The sequence below is a fragment of the Sturnus vulgaris genome, chromosome 23 (genome assembly GCF_052056855.1).
Source record: "Sturnus vulgaris isolate bStuVul1 chromosome 23, bStuVul1.hap1, whole genome shotgun sequence".
Lineage (NCBI taxonomy): Eukaryota > Metazoa > Chordata > Aves > Passeriformes > Sturnidae > Sturnus > Sturnus vulgaris.
Window position 1 is genome coordinate 8,140,022 of NC_142265.1, and position 15,022 is coordinate 8,155,043.

Here is a 15,022-nt window from a genome sequence, read left to right on the forward strand (position 1 = left end):
GACCACAGAGCTCCTTCACGTGAACCCTCTGGCATTGCCACGGGGGTACCTGGGTGGGGCTGGCACTGGCGCCATCCTGCCACCTCTGCCTTGTGCAGCTCATTTTGCACACAGCAAGGCAGGAAGCCTACTCCTCTCTGCTAGTTTTATTAGAGAATTGGCTAAAGATCCTGCGAAAATAGCCAAACCTCTCAGTGCACCAGGGAAGTTTGGTCAGCACAGCTGGGGCAGCAGGGATGTGCTGTCCCGAGATGCCCTTGGGGCTATCCCCGAGTCCCTGTGTTCTCCTGGGAAGCCCAGACCAGCCATCCCCAGGCACCTTGTTGATGGCAGCGTAACAGGTTTGCTCATCTAGGACACAGTGTGCTTCCTAATACTCTTCATCACGGGAGAGGAGGCGGTGTGCAATGACAGAAGCAACTTCCCTGCAGCCTCCCGAGGGAGCTGCTTAATTCCGGCTTTCCTTTTATAGCCTCGCACCAGTCAATCACAGCGTGCACTCCCATGTGGAAATGAGCAGTGGGGCCATGCTGGGGGTGCTGGGGGCAGGCGAGGTGTGACCAGGGGTGCTGGCAGAGCTCTCAGGAGGTTCTGAGTGTGCCCACGCTCCTCTTGTCCATGGCTCCTGTGTGGTGGGCAGAGCAGGCAGTTTCCAGCACCGCTCATGAGCACAGAATTGGTGTGTGATGGGTGCCCTGGCACTGCAAGGCTGTGCTGGACTCGGGCACGGGTTTTGTGCCAGCCCTAACCCCTTCACCCAGAGGTGACCCCCTCCTTGCTCCCACAGGCTTCGTGCTCCAGTACTCGGTGGACAACAGCGAGGAGTGGAAGGACGTGTTCATCAGCTCCTCCGAGCGCTCCTTCAAGCTGGAGAGCCTCAAGTGTGGCACCTGGTACAAGGTGAAGCTGGCGGCCAAGAACAGCGTGGGCGCCGGCCGCATCAGCGAGATCATCGAGGCCAAGACCCACGGCAGAGGTGAGCCTGGCCAGTGCTGTCCCTGCCCTGCAGGAGGACAGAGGGATGCCCTCCCCACCCTCCTGACAGCTCCTCTCCTGCAGAGCCCTCCTTCAGCAAGGACCAGCACCTCTTCACCCACATCAACTCCACGCACGCCAGGCTGAACCTGCAGGGCTGGAGCAGCGGGGGCTGCCCCATCACCGCCATCGTCCTGGAGTACCGGCCCAAGGGCAACTGGGTGTGGCAGAGCCTGCGGACCAACAGCTCCAGCGAGGTGTTCCTGACCGAGCTGCGAGAGGCCACCTGGTACGAGCTGCGCATGAAAGCCTGCAACAGCGCCGGCTGCGGCAACGAGACCACGCAGTTCGCCACGCTGGACTACGATGGCAGTGAGTGGGGACACGGGCTGGGGGAAATGCCACCAGACTTGGGGGTCCCGGAGTGCTGAGAGCCCACCCGCCTGTGCTCTGCCCTAGGCACCATCCCCCCGATCAAGTCTGCCCAAGGGGAAGGTGACGATGTGAAGAAGCTCTTCACCATCGCCTGCCCCGTGATCCTGGCCACGCTGGGAGTGGCCCTGCTCTTCATCATCCGCAAGAAGAGGAAGGAGAAGCGGCTGAAGAGGCTTCGAGGTGAGATGGGATTCAGAGGCATGGCACACGGGACCCCAGATTGTGTTCCTGGACTGCCTCATTGTGCCTTAAACTGCTCCCTTACCACAAACTTCTTGGGTTTTGTGTCTCCTGCACAGATGCGAAGAGTTTGGCAGAAATGTTGATCAGGTGAGTCTCACATCTGCCCGTGGCTGGGGCTGGGTGGGCAGGCAGGGGAATAGGTGGTGCTGGGGGTGGTTGTGGCTGCTTTTAAGCCCAGGTACAGCCCTCGCTCAGTTTCAGAGCTTCTCACGCTCACACTTGTGAAGGTTGGGGCAGTGACTGTAGCACAGCAGCCCAGTGCTCCTGGCTGCTCCTGCCTGCCCGAGGGTCCCAGCACCCACACTGGAGCGTGTCTGGGCAGAGCTGAGCCCCGGGTGGGCTGGCTGGTGGCAATCCCCAGCCCGTGCCAGGCTGGAGCCGCCGGGGCTCTGTCCGGTAATGGGCGGGTCTGCGTCCCCTCTCACCTCACAGCAAGAATAACCGCAGCTTTGACACGCCGGTGAAGGGGCCCCCACAGGGCCCCCGCCTGCACATCGACATCCCACGGGTGCAGCTCCTCATCGAGGACAAGGAGGGCATCAAGCAGCTGGGTAAGCACAAGCAAAGCTCCCATCCCCTGCTGCCCCAGAGTGCTGGGGTCCCACGGATGCACTGGGGGTGGGCAAGCAGGTGCCTACAGTGACCAAAGAAAGGTCTGAGCTCCAGCTCCCTCCCACAGGGGATGACAAAGCCACGATCCCGGTGACGGACACAGAGTTCAGCCAGGCAGTGAACCCCCAGAGCTTCTGCACGGGCGTGTCTCTGCATCACCCAGCCCTGATCCAGAACACGGGGCCGCTCATCGACATGTCCGACATCCGCCCCGGCACCAGTGAGTGATGGGGCTGGGCTGGCTGTGCTGGGGGCTGCACACACGGGCCAGGTGTGGGGGAACTGTCCTCCAGCACTGGCTGGGAAGGCAGAAGGGGTAGGCAGTGCTCCAGGGAGGGGGCAGCATCCTGCCTGTGAATGGAAGGGACCCACCGTGACTCTGTCACCTTTGTGCCGTAGACCCCGTGTCGAGGAAGAGCGTGAAGTCTGCACACAGCACCCGCAACCGCTACTCCAGCCAGTGGACTCTCACCAAGTGCCAGGCATCCACCCCTGCCAGGACCCTCACCTCGGACTGGAGGACAGTGGGCTCCCAGCACGGCATCACAGTCACTGAGAGTGACAGCTACAGTGCCAGCCTCTCGCAGGACACAGGTATGCAGGGCCACAGCCTCCCTGGCACTGCTTGGGCAGGAATCTGCTGCTTTGGGGTGCATAGAAACCCCAAACTGTGAGTTCAGGGTGATTGCAGAACTTAAGAGTGGGATTGTGGACCCACAGCTTGGTGGCTCTGAGCAGCCAGGGCCAGGCCCAGCTATGGGGAGAGATAGAATCATTAAAAAACAAAGTGATTTGGGTGGGAAGGGACATTATTGCTCATCCTGTTCTACCCTTCCACTAGACTGGGCTGCTCCATGTCACCTGGCCTTGAAGGACCAGGTGTATCCCAGCCGGGACAGCCTGGGCATTCCCAGAATGTGGAAAAAGGCATTCCCGTGCCAGGGAGAACTGGCAGGTAGGTGACACATCCTGTCCCCACAGACAAGGGGCGGAACAGCATGGTGTCCACGGAGAGCGCCTCGTCCACCTACGAGGAGCTGGCGCGCGCCTACGAGCACGCCAAGCTGGAGGAGCAGCTGCAGCACGCCAAGTTCGAGATCACCGAGTGCTTCATCTCCGACAGCTCCTCGGACCAGATGACCACGGGCACCACGGACAACGCTGACAGCATGACCTCCATGAGCACCCCGTCCGAGCCCGGCATCTGCCGCTTCACCGCCTCCCCGCCCAAGCCCCAGGACAGCGAGCGGGGCAAGGGCGTGGCCGTGCCCATCCCGCACCGAGCCAGCAAGAGTAGGTTCACACGGGCTCTGCGGGGGTGCTCGGCGCCCCAGAGCTCCCCAAAATCCTTAGGAGGCCTCCCCAGTCCTGTATTCCTCGGCATTCTTGGTATTTCTCCCCCGTGCTGTAATGTTCTTTCTCCGTTGTTTAATGTTGTTCCCCATTTCTTGGTACGTCATTCATTCTTTGGTCTTCCATCCTTTCCTTGGTATTCCATCCTTTCCTTGGTATTTCTCCCCATTCTTAACTATTCCTTCCCACACCTCAGTATTTTTTCCCCTGTACTTTACTGTTCCTTCCCATTTTTCAGTACTCCTTCCTATTTGTTAGCATTCCTTCCTGTTCTTTCCACATCCCTTGATATTTCCCCATATTTTTCTAATTACTCTTTCCAATTTTTTAGTATCCCTGGCTGTTTTTTACTATTCCTTCCCATTCTTTAGGATTCCTTCCTATTTGTCAGCATTCCTTGCTGTTCTTTCCTCACTCCTTGATATTTTTAATGATTTTTTTTGTTTTTAGTATTCTTTTCCATTCTTTACTGCTCCATCCCGTTTTTCAGTATCCCTGGCTATTCTTTTCTGTTCCTTTCCATTTTTTTTAGTATTCCTGGCTATTCTTTACTCTTCCTTCCCTTTCCTTAGTATTCGTTACCATTTTTTACTATCCATCTCTATTCCTAGTTATTCTCCCCCCATTTTTCAGTACCTTCCCCGTTCTTTGGTGTTCTCAGTATTTCCCTCTCTTGTTTTTAGTATTCCTCAGTGTTTATCAGTATTTTCCCCCTGCTTTAGTGTTCATCAGTATTCCTTGGTATTCCTCACTATTTCTTCCCTATCCTTAGTGCTAAAACCCCGACAATCTCCCAGCCTCCAGGAGTTTTATTACCTCAAAATAAAACAATATGTGGAAGATATTAAAAAAATACATAGGTAGGAATTGATAGTTAATTTATTTACTGATGATATAACGCACAATATAATGGGATCATCTTTCCCTGCAAATTAGACCACATATTTTTATGGTTATAGTTTAAGTAGCACAGAGTGTATTAGGTATAATACCATTGTAACCTTAAAAAAAATGGAATTTACAGAACCTATTATAAAACACACAAGATTTAAGGCAATAGTGCTGTAATAACACCAATATAACACCTCTAAGAGACAATATAATAATGCAGGGCCTTATAAATATATAATTTATTAAAATATATATAAAACATAAAATTTTATATATTTAATTATATAATTTTATATCTTTATATGCAAATCTATGAATTCATATAAAATATATGTATACATAATTTTTTATATTCTTACTATGGATTTTTAAATATTGATATATAAATTTCTATATTTTATATAGGAATCTATATTTCCATATAAAAGTTTCTACATTTCTATATAGGTTTATGTATGCTTATAGGTAAATATTTATATATAGATTTATGTATCTATTGATATAGAATTTTTTAAATTTTAATGTATATATATTTAGATAGAGATTGGTGTACATTCTTATTTATAAAGTTATATTTTTAATGTAAAAATTTTTTATATATATATATATATACACATAACCATAACTCCTTAAATGGAGGCACCAATACATATAATCCCATATCTATATGTGCTGTATCCTGTATTAACACCACAGATCCTGCAGTAATTCCCTCTACATCCTGTGACGAGAGGAGTGTGCCCTTACAGAATATATATAATTAAAGGAGTAATGCTCTATGGCTAGAGGTGTTATATATTGCAAATATAAAAGGCAAACTAATAACAGGGTTTTACATCTGTGGACATATAAATCCTTAAATGAAGGCCCTACAGCTGGAGGTGATGCTGTAGAACACAAAGAGAGCAGTGTAATAGAACAGAAATAAAACCCCAATAACAGCCAATATAACAACACGGGCTCTTAGCTGTACATGGACATAAAACCCTGAAATCAGGGCACTAACTATAGATGATGCCATAGCACCAGACAGCAGGATCTGTTGTTTATGGCAGCACAGCCACTCCCCTGGCAGAGTAAAGCCAGGTGTAGGACACAGCACATCCCACTGCTGGGTGCTGGTGGGGCATTTCCCACATTTACACAACGGGATCTGTGCCTGTCATGTATCAGAACTTTGGCTTCACATTATTACCATTATAATCACTGTATTACACTGCACATTCAGTATTACATCACATTATAATATTCACCACTGTACATTTAGCATTATATAATTAACACTATTACATCATGATGTGTCACAGGACGCTGTGCAGCACTGAACACGAGCTTGGCACATCCCAGGCACTGCGTGGAGTGGAACAATTTTGGGATGAGGATGTGCCACAATCTTTATAGCACAACACATTCTCTATGGCACAACGTGCTGTCCCTCTACAGCAGGACCTGTTCTGTGTAACACAACACGTTCTGTCTCGATAGAGCAACGTCATCCCTGTAGCCCAACGTGTTCTCCATAGCACAGGTTCTTTGTAGCCCAATGTGCTCTCCGTAGCCCAACACGTTCTCAGCACAGGTTCTTTGTAGTCCAATGTGCTCTCCGTAGCCCAACGCATTCTCCATAGCCCAGATTCTCCATAGCCCAACGCATTCTCCATAGCCCAGATTCTCCGTAGCCCAACACATTCTCCATAGCCCAGGTTCTTTGCAGCCCAACACACTCTTCACAACGTAGGTTTTCTGTAGCCCAGCACATTCTCAGCACAGGTTCTCTGTAGCCTAGCACGCTATAGCTCAGGTTCTCTGTAGCCCAACACGTTCTCTGTCACGCAACACCAACATAGGGTGGGGATCACGAGTGTGCCTGCAGAGCCTTACCTGCCTGCTCTTCCCTCGGCAGGTGACTACTGCAACCTCCCTCTCTACGTCAAGTCGGAGGCCTTCTTCCGCAAGCCCGACGCCCACGAGCCGTGCCCGGTGGTGCCGCCGCGGGAAGCCTCCATCCGCAACCTGGCCCGGGCGTACCACGCGCAGGCCCGGCACATGACGCTGGAGCCCGGTGCCAAGCCCCTGGGGCTGCCTCCCCCGGCCTCCACCGCAACCACCTTACCTCAGAGGACTCTCCCCATGCCCGGCCCGGCCGGTCCCGCACCCGCGCCCGCCGCCAGCGCCGCCCCGGCTCCTCCCGTGGTGGCCACCGAGCCCCCCGTGGTGGCCGCCACCGCCGCCGCCGAGGCGCGGGTGCCCACGCACTCCAAAGTGGGGGGCTCCAGGGACTCACTGCTGGAGATGAGCACGTCGGGGGTAGGCAGGTCTCAAAAACAAGGTGCCGGAGCCTACTCCAAGTCCTACACGCTGGTGTAGGGCCGCCGCCGGATGCTGCTCGTTTCCCCGCGCCGTTTATATTTAATTAACAAACTTGTACATAACGGACTCTTTTGTATAAATGAAGCTATTTTCTTCTTCTCCGAACAGAAAAAGAAACCAGGGCACAAAGAATTTGATGTTACAGATTTAAAAATATAATATATATGTAAACATATATATATATTTCACATCATTTTGAAAGGGGCACAAGGAAAGACTCAGCGACTTTTTTTTTTTTTTTTTCTCTCCCTGATCTTGTCGGTGGTTTTAAAAAAGGAACGTCTCCGAGACATTGCATGCTATTTTACTGTTCTGAAAACAGCAGGAGTTGCTTCAATTTGCAAATGCTTATGTGTTAATACCTTTTTCTATGAAAAAAAACCCAGCGCTGTGTGCAATAAAGGTTATGTTTATATGTGGGGCGTTTGTGAAGTGAGCGGGGAATTAGGCAGAGCAGGAGGATGGAGAGGGACAGCCCAAGGCAGCCAAAGTACAGAAATACTACTGTATTTAAAGGGTTAAATATTAAAGATTAATAGGACATGTACTCACCTGCAGAGCTGTGGGGCAGGAGGAGGGTCAGGAAGTGGAGCAGGGTGCTGGGAATGGTTCCATGGAGCAGGACAGAGCAGCCATGACCAGACTGTGCCACGGCACTGAGAGAGCAGAACCAAGTCCAGCTCCAGGACATGGTGCCAAACAGGAATCCTGGTCCAGCTCATCCAGAGGGGTGAACGTGAGCCACGGCACAGCTCTGGCAGCTCACGGTAAGTGCAGAGTGGCTCCAGCATCACATCCAGCACCCAGCAAGGCACAGAACCCCTCCAAGCAGGGCCTTGTTCCCTGGGATGTGTCACAGCCCTGCCTGGAGCAGGAGGAGGAGCACTGCTGTCCTTGGTCACAGCTGGAACGTGCCAGGGTGCATCCAGCACAGAGCCCTGCCTGGTGCTGAATCATGGCTCAGGGCAGCCCAGCACTGCACAGGTGCCCCAGGAGACCCAGCACTGCCTCAGCCCGTCATTTGTTCTTATTTCCCCTTGGTTTTCACCACCAGCCACACCAGTATCCGACCAAAGAAATGCAGATTCTACTTTCCCCCTTTCATACAAGGCTGTGAAAGCAAGAGCCTTTGAAGCCCCAGGGCTGCCAGCCCTCCTTACCTGCTCCAAAGGCAAAAAAACAGCTCAGGCCATTATTAACTCTTGTTTGAGTTACCCAAAATAGAACTTCACCTTTCTGAGGAGCTTCTGGTGCTATCTGAGGTCTAATTAACTAACTGCACTTTCATTTCCTTTTTTTCCTGTAATTTATAAGCTCAAGTTTTCATTACTTTCCCATCCATGCTTGCTACCAACTGGTTCCAGCTCTTTCCTTACAAACAGATACATTTCCTATTTTAGCTCAAAGCAGTTGGAGTATCTACACACAGATTTGTACCAGTCTCTCTTTTTTTTTTTTCCCCCTCCTCTTGACAGGGTTTAATTCATCAGCTATAATCAAGCACTGCAGAGGTCATTTTCTCAACCTCTCTCTCTCTCTCCTTGATTTTTTTTTTTCCATTTGAAGTACCCAAATTAAAATGACATGCAAATACAGTGATGTTACTGCAGCTTCCACGTGCAGCTCTGCAGTGCCCTTCCCAGCCTGCTGGCACACTGGTCAGCAGATCTTCCTTTGCCATCTGGTTCCTCCTAACTAAGGTAACCCTGGAATCCTGCAGAGCTGGAAGCGCCTTGGCCAGAGCCTGGCAGCTGTTCACCTCTGGGGCTTGAGAAACAAGCTGCTAAGACAATTTCTTGTGCCCATTTTTTATAATTTCTGGCCATTATTCAGGTGCCACTCAAACACAACCTCTATCAAGTGACATCCCATATGGAGAGGGACACCCTTCCCAACCAGGCTGGTGAGGAGGCATCAGAGCATTTATAATATACATAACATCTCTAAACCATTACATAATAAAGGTTCTAAAGAAAACCAAGTGCCCAGCCCTTAAACCAGGGTCACAGCCAGGCAGCACCTCCAAAATACCAACCCCAGGCTTAGAATAGAGATAGAAGGGGAAAACAGAATTAAAAATAGAAGAGGCAAGAAAAGGCAAGCATGTTTAGCTGTGAGAGTAAGCAGATTAGCAAGATAAAAAGAGGAACAGATTAACAGAGATTAATACAACTTTATTGGAATTGGCTACTACAGATTTCCTTCTACATCTCAGCAAGGATTCCCCCCTTCCCTTCCCCAGCAGGCACAAGCCCTGGCCTTGCACAGTTGAGCACAGCACAAATTTCCAGCACTCCCCCAAAGCCCCTGGCACCCCCCTGCTCTCAGGGAGCCCCCTGCCCTTCATCACAACAGGGTTTGAAGGAGAACAGCTCCAACAGGCCATGCCAGCCCAGCTCTGCCTTCCAACAGCAGACAAGAAGCCACCAAGCTCAGAAATGCACCAGGAGACCAGGCCGGGGGTCTGGGGGGGGGGTCCAAGCCCAGCACCAGCATGGCCAGGGGGCTGGGGGGGCTCCAAGCCCAGGACCAGCATGGCCAGGGGCTGTGTCAGGTCAGCCTCAGGACACAGAATCCCACCCAGTGCCTGCTCTGGAACCAGAACACCCCAAGGAAAGGTAAGACCAGCTCCCAGCTCACCTCCTGCTCCCCTCACTCCCTGCAGCACGTTCCCTGGGCAATGTGCCACTCCAGGCTGGCCCCTGGGCACCGTGCTGGTCACTCTGCTGGCTGGACAGAGCAGGGGACAAAGGCAGCTTTTCCACCCGGCTCCAGAGGCTGAATGGAGGAGGTGGAGGCACAGGGGAGGGTTCTTGGGGTGAAACAAGCCCCAGCTGGGCAATGACCAGCCTTCACAACCAGCCTCTGCTGGGCGGGACCCCCTCCCACCCACACAGCTGCTGGGGCTCACAGCATCTCCCAAGGGCTGGCCAAGGCTCCCAAATGTGCTATCATACCTGTGCCCTGTCCCCAGCAGCCCCTCAGCAGCTGCAACCTGGCCCACCAAGTGATGCTGTCTGGGGAAGGACTGAGCAGGACAGAGAACTCCCTGTGGGCACCAACACAAGGACAGAGAACCTACACGTGCACCAGGAGCTATATATTGGGGGCAGGTTCACAGTCACCATGGCCCCAAATGTCTCTGGGGTACAGAACAGACAAACAGGAGGGACAGTGCAGGCCACAGGTGGCTGCTGTGGCTACTTCTTCTCCTGCTTCTGCTGCTGGTACCTCCTGAAGTGGGTCTGGATGGTGATGGCTGCCCTCTCAGAAGGGTCAGTGACCTTGCTCTCCTTGCTGGCATCAGAGCTCACTTCACCTGGAGGGGCAACAGAGCATCCCAGTGAGCACAGAGAGTGCCAGCAGCCCTGAACAGGCTCCACAGGGCTCTGGCATCACCCCCCTGGGGTCAGTGGCCTCCCCATCCCTCAGACAGGACAGCTGTCCTTGCTGCAGAGCTCACAGCACAAACCCACAACTCCAGCGGCTCACAGGGACATCTCCAGGGCAGAAGGAGCAGGGAACGGGAGGCAAAGCAAAGCCCAGCCTCTCTGGCAGAGCTAAGCCCTCTGTTTACACAGCTCCACTCCCCCAAGGCCGCAGCTTCCCCACGTTTAATCACCGTGCATGATGCTCACTTACTTTCGCACACACAAATAAGATTAGAAAAAAGCCCGGCCCCGCGCAGCAATAAAGCTCTCACGCTGACAAATGGGAGCCCTCCCCACTCCTGCCTAATGTGGCATTAGGGAAGTATTGTGAAATTCAACAGGAACTGCATCAAAGCCACTCAGCAGTGCTCCTCTAAGCCAGTGTGTCACTGCTGAGCACCCCCCGAGCAGCCATCAGCAATCCTGGGGCCAGATGCTGCTCTATAAACTCACCGCTGCCACCTGAACCCATTTCCCTTCGCTGCCTAAAGAAACTGCAGAGGAAAAAGATCAATAAAAGGAGGGAGTGGGCTCCCCCCTGCCCTGCTCTACAAGACACTGCCAGCTGTGAATCCTGCCCAAGGGCAGAGGCTGAGCACGGGCATTGCCAGGGTGAGCATGGCACCTCTGCCACAAGCTCACCTGCCCCAGGGGTTCAGCCCCTGGCAGCCCCAGAGCTGCAGCAATTTGCAGTGAAACCCCCAGCCCAGCAGCCAGGCTGGGCAGAGCTCCTGGGCCATGAGGAGGGGCTGGCACCCCCAGCCCCCACTGCCCCTTATCCTCTTGGCACCGAGAATAGAACAGCTCAAATCCTCTTTGAGAGCACTGCAGAGCCCTGGACACAGCAGCAAAGAGAAGAGGGGGCGAGTACCAGGTGGGTTTCCCAGAACAAGGAGAAGGGGGCTGGTTTATGGGACTGCAGGACCCCACCTGAGTCAGCGGGGCAGGTTTCCTGGGAAGAGGGGAGCAGGGGTGTGCACAGACACAGTGTGGGGTTCTATATTCATTCAGCCCTGCAGCACTGGGACCTTCACTGGCTGATGCTACACACATTAACAAATATCTCATCATCAAATACCCCTTAATAATGCCACAAACAGCTTTGTGGAAGGAGAAAGAGGCCAAGACGGATGCAGGTACTGCAATGGCTGCTCTTCTGCTGCATCCACAGTCCCAGCTGTGAGTTCCACTCATTACTTGGGGGTTTTTTACTGCCTGTTCCACACTCACCTTTCTCTCCAGAAAGCGAGTAGATGCTGTTGTGCCGGGAGTTCCTGCCTCTCTAGAAAGGTAGAGAAATAAAATAAAAGTTAGCTCTATCCCAAGCACAGGCAGTGAGGGCAGTCCCTTTCAGGCCAGCTGGAAACCTTTCCACTCTCCATTCCCTTTAGGAAACTGGAACATGCTTACTGTTGCTCCCTTAAAGAGTACTGATTAATTAATCTGCATTTATGAAAAGACCTCCAAGGACAGGCAGGAAATAGGTTTGCATCCAAACTCAGAGCTGTGAGATGCTCCAGTCCATGGATGGATGTTGGCACAGGCTATCCTCACTGGATCTGCATTTCAAACCAGTAAGGAGACAGCCCCTACACCATGAACCTGCAGCTCCTGGGCTGCCAGATCTTCCAGGGGATATTTCCATTTCTAAAAATAAGCTTGAATTTGTCTGCAGATACCTCTACAACATTTTCCTGCCCTCCTGGCATTACACTTCCCCCTTGCCTACACCTCCAGGCTGCCTGGCTCACAGCTGCCCTTGCAGTGGCACTGCCATCCCCTGGTGCCAGCAGCCCTCACCTTGCTATCCTGGCAGTGCCAGCAGCCCTCACCTGGCTGGTTTGGCACACCCAGCAGCCCTCACCTTGATGTCCTGGCAGTGCCAGCAGCCCTCACCTGGCTGGTTTGGCACACCCAGCAGCCCTCACCTGGCTGCTTTGGCACACCCAGCTGCCCTCACCTCGCTGTCCCGGCTGGTGCGGCGGCTCTGGGACACGCACTGGATCTGCCAGGGCAGGGGCTGGTACACCAGGTAAGGCAGGGGCTCCTCACGGAACAGGTTGGTCCCCAGCTGCACACAGGGAAGGTTTTTCAGCAGAGGAAGAGGAACAGAAAGAGCTGCCCAGCCACAACCATCACCAGAGATCACAACCCTCCCCTGCCACTCCCTGTGGTGACACCGACCCCACAGAGCTCCCACCCTCCTGCCCGGGGGGGTTTAGGAGGCACAGAAGCCATTCCCAGCAGGACAAGCAGAAACTGCTGCCTGCTCTCCCTGCCCCAGCAGAGAGCAGCCCCAGGCAGGTGAGAACAGCAGTGCAGCAGTAAATGTTCCCTGGGGCCAGGACTCACCTGTGTGACCGCCCTCACCACAAAGAACAGCGCTGTCATCAGGGTGCCCAGCATGGCTGGGTGAGGGCTCAGCTCTGGGAGCAGCACGCTGGGATCTCCCCACAGCCAGGACTGAGATGTCCCTCCTGGGGCACGCAGAGCCCAAGCCCTTTAATGAGCTTACAGCCCCTGCTCAGCTTGCTGAAGTAATCAGGCACTGCCCTTTTGCTCTTCTAATCGCTGAGTTTCTCCAACAGACACAGTGCTGGCATTCCAGGAAAGGCAAATCCTCTGCTCCAGCACGGCAGGGAGCACAGCCCAGCCTGGGGACACAGCTGCTCCATGGGGACCCATCTCAGCAGGGTCACAGCACACCCAGGAGGGATTTGGGATGTCTCAGAACTGCTCGGCAGCGGGGTAGGACACTTGTCCCCAGCAGTGCCTGCCTGGACAGCGTGTGCTGCCAGCAGAGCTCCTCCAGCAGCTCTTACCCAGCTCTCCAGAGGGCAAAGACACACCAGTGCAGCCCAGGCACAGCAGGAACCGGGGCAAAAAAAAAGCCTGGTGGTTGGTTGTTTTCTTTTTAAGGACAAAACTACCAGGTTCCACTTGTGCACAAGCAGCTGATGCACACCCTGCTCCCCCTGTGCTTCACCAGCCCCTCTCCAGCTCCCAGGCTGCTGGCAGGAGCAAACAGGAGATGGGAACAGTCATGGGAAGAGAAGAACACGTCACCAAACCTCCCTAATTCCTGGTGAGAGAGTTACTCAGCGATCCCAGCAGCACCCAGCACGCTGCTGGGGCAATTCCTGGCTGCTCCCAAACCCATGGGAAATCAGCAGCCACAGCCAATCCACAGAGAGACATTTTTAACACATCCCAGGCTGCCAGAGCGATGCCTTGTTTCCATTTTGTAGTTTTGGTTTTCAGCTTTCTTCTCTCTGCATTTGCTACCCTGTCCAGATACTTAAAAGAATAATGGTAACAAAGCCACAGCGAGCTTAAGTGGTCTTGGGAACTGCCAGAAATGACCTTGACAAAACAAAACATGAGAGAGCCCAGAGACAAGGGGAGATGTGAGAGGTAAGTACAGCTGGATATCCAGCTACAACAAAACAGAGTCACAACCACCACCATCATACAAAACAGGCTCATGTTGATTTAATTTATACAAAACCAGATACAGCTGCTACCCCAGGTTTTAACAGGAAAAAGGAGCAGGCTTCAAACCGAGTTATTGTTAAAAAAAACTGGTATTTCCCTGCACTGTTAATGCATGCTTCTCCCAAAACACAGAATGGACTCGGTGATATGGCTTTGGCCACAGCAACCACAACTGTGAGGTCCCTTCTGAAAACCCTGACTGGGGTTGTGTCCTCTGAGTGTCCAGTAAACTAAAAGCAAAATCCCTACAGGAAGGGGTCTGTGCAATCCAACAGCAGATGGGATACCCGTGTTTTGATCCCTCCTTTCCTAGGAAGGAATAAGGCTGGTTGAGTAATTACAAAAATCCTCGAGAAACAGCAAGAAAAAAAAAAATAAAATACATACATTCTTAAGAGTTTTAAAATGATGTTCATCAAAAATATATTTCTATTTGGTTGTAAACATCCCCGTGCCAGGCTCACAGCGTGTGCCAGCACACGGGGAGCAGAGCAGGGGGGCACTGCCCACCCGAGGGGCTCACACAGCACAGGGGGTGGGGGGCAGCAGCTTCACAGCCTCCCCCCAGCAGCTGTCTCGGGAGAATGGCTTTGAAGACGGTTCCTCACAGATGGGATCCCTTGAAGAGCAGCGTCCTCGGCAGCCAGAACGGCGAGTGGCTCGGCAGCTTTTCAAAGCATAAAAGATTCAGAGTCAGCTCGGAGGAAATACTGACAAAGACAACCAAAAACCGCGTTCCATGAAAGCCTGACTCCTCCCTGCTGGGGAGAGTGAAACCCCTCCCAATTCCAAGCATCCCAGCGGGCTGGGATACCCTCTGGATTTGGCCTTTCCAGAGGAACAGCACAGCACCTGGGGAGCAAAGCCAGGAGCCACTGTCACAGCTGAGGTCCAGGAGCAGCAAGACCGAGCTCCAGGATTGATGGCAGCGGCTCCCCAGCCCCGTGCATGGAAAGAGATCCCAGCTGCTGAGCCAGGCTCTGGATCCCTGTCCCCAGGGCATGGAAGGACGCAGGTGGGGCTGTCTCAGCACTCCCAGGAGCTCCTCAGCCGTGCCCTCCCCGTGTCCTCCTGCCATCCCTGACAAGGGGACAGAGCTGCAGCAGCTGCTCTGCTGCACAGCTCTGGCCAGCCTGGCGTGAGAGGAGCAGGGAAGGCTCATCCACATCTACCACTCTTGGCTCAGCTCCTGTTGCTTCCACCCCAAACAAGCAGAA

General features: G+C 52.9%; 3 protein-coding genes across 8 annotated transcripts in view; 1 reads left to right on the forward strand and 2 right to left on the reverse strand.

The window, feature by feature from the left end:
• Nucleotides 1-7,294, forward strand: part of DSCAML1 (DS cell adhesion molecule like 1) — a 92,235-nt gene extending 84,941 nt beyond the window's left edge. The window contains exons 25-33 of one of the 2 annotated variants that reach the window (XM_014884638.2): nt 788-976; nt 1,060-1,347; nt 1,435-1,590; nt 1,710-1,740; nt 2,086-2,204; nt 2,333-2,485; nt 2,665-2,859; nt 3,247-3,558; nt 6,413-7,294. In XM_014884638.2, the coding sequence (XP_014740124.1) occupies nt 788-976; nt 1,060-1,347; nt 1,435-1,590; nt 1,710-1,740; nt 2,086-2,204; nt 2,333-2,485; nt 2,665-2,859; nt 3,247-3,558; nt 6,413-6,876 (1,907 nt within the window). In that variant the 3' untranslated portion in view covers nt 6,877-7,294. The remainder of the gene's footprint in view (nt 1-787; nt 977-1,059; nt 1,348-1,434; nt 1,591-1,709; nt 1,741-2,085; nt 2,205-2,332; nt 2,486-2,664; nt 2,860-3,246; nt 3,559-6,412) is intronic. The other variant, XM_088177899.1, reaches the window with a different exon arrangement.
• Nucleotides 7,295-11,197: 3,903 nt separating this feature from the next.
• Nucleotides 11,198-13,630, reverse strand: LOC148221377 (uncharacterized). The gene is made up of 3 exons (XM_088177790.1): nt 12,663-13,630; nt 12,271-12,381; nt 11,198-11,592 (listed from the first exon to the last, which is right to left on the reverse strand). The coding sequence occupies exons 1-3, from the start codon at nt 12,714-12,716 to the stop codon at nt 11,392-11,394; spliced, it is 366 nt and encodes a 121-aa protein (XP_088033916.1). The 5' UTR covers nt 12,717-13,630; the 3' UTR covers nt 11,198-11,391.
• A 150-nt stretch (nt 13,631-13,780) lies between these two features.
• The window catches only part of CEP164 (centrosomal protein 164), a 28,725-nt gene continuing 27,483 nt past the window's right edge, over nt 13,781-15,022 (reverse strand). For all 5 annotated transcript variants that reach the window (XM_088177787.1, XM_088177786.1, XM_088177788.1 and 2 more), the window contains one exon: nt 13,781-14,472. The gene's annotated coding sequence lies outside the window, so the exon portion shown is untranslated. The remainder of the gene's footprint in view (nt 14,473-15,022) is intronic.

Excerpts from the sequence above, each read along its gene's own strand:
- LOC148221377 (XM_088177790.1), bottom strand. The coding sequence starts at position 12,716 with ATGCTGGGCACCCTGATGACAGCGCTGTTCTTTGTGGTGAGGGCGGTC. Across the intron at positions 12,382-12,662 it reads TGGTGAGGGCGGTCACACAG|CTGGGGACCAACCTGTTCCG; the intron begins GTGAGTCCTGGC and ends CCCTGTGTGCAG. Across the intron at positions 11,593-12,270 it reads GCACCAGCCGGGACAGCGAG|AGAGGCAGGAACTCCCGGCA; the intron begins GTGAGGGCAGCT and ends CTACCTTTCTAG.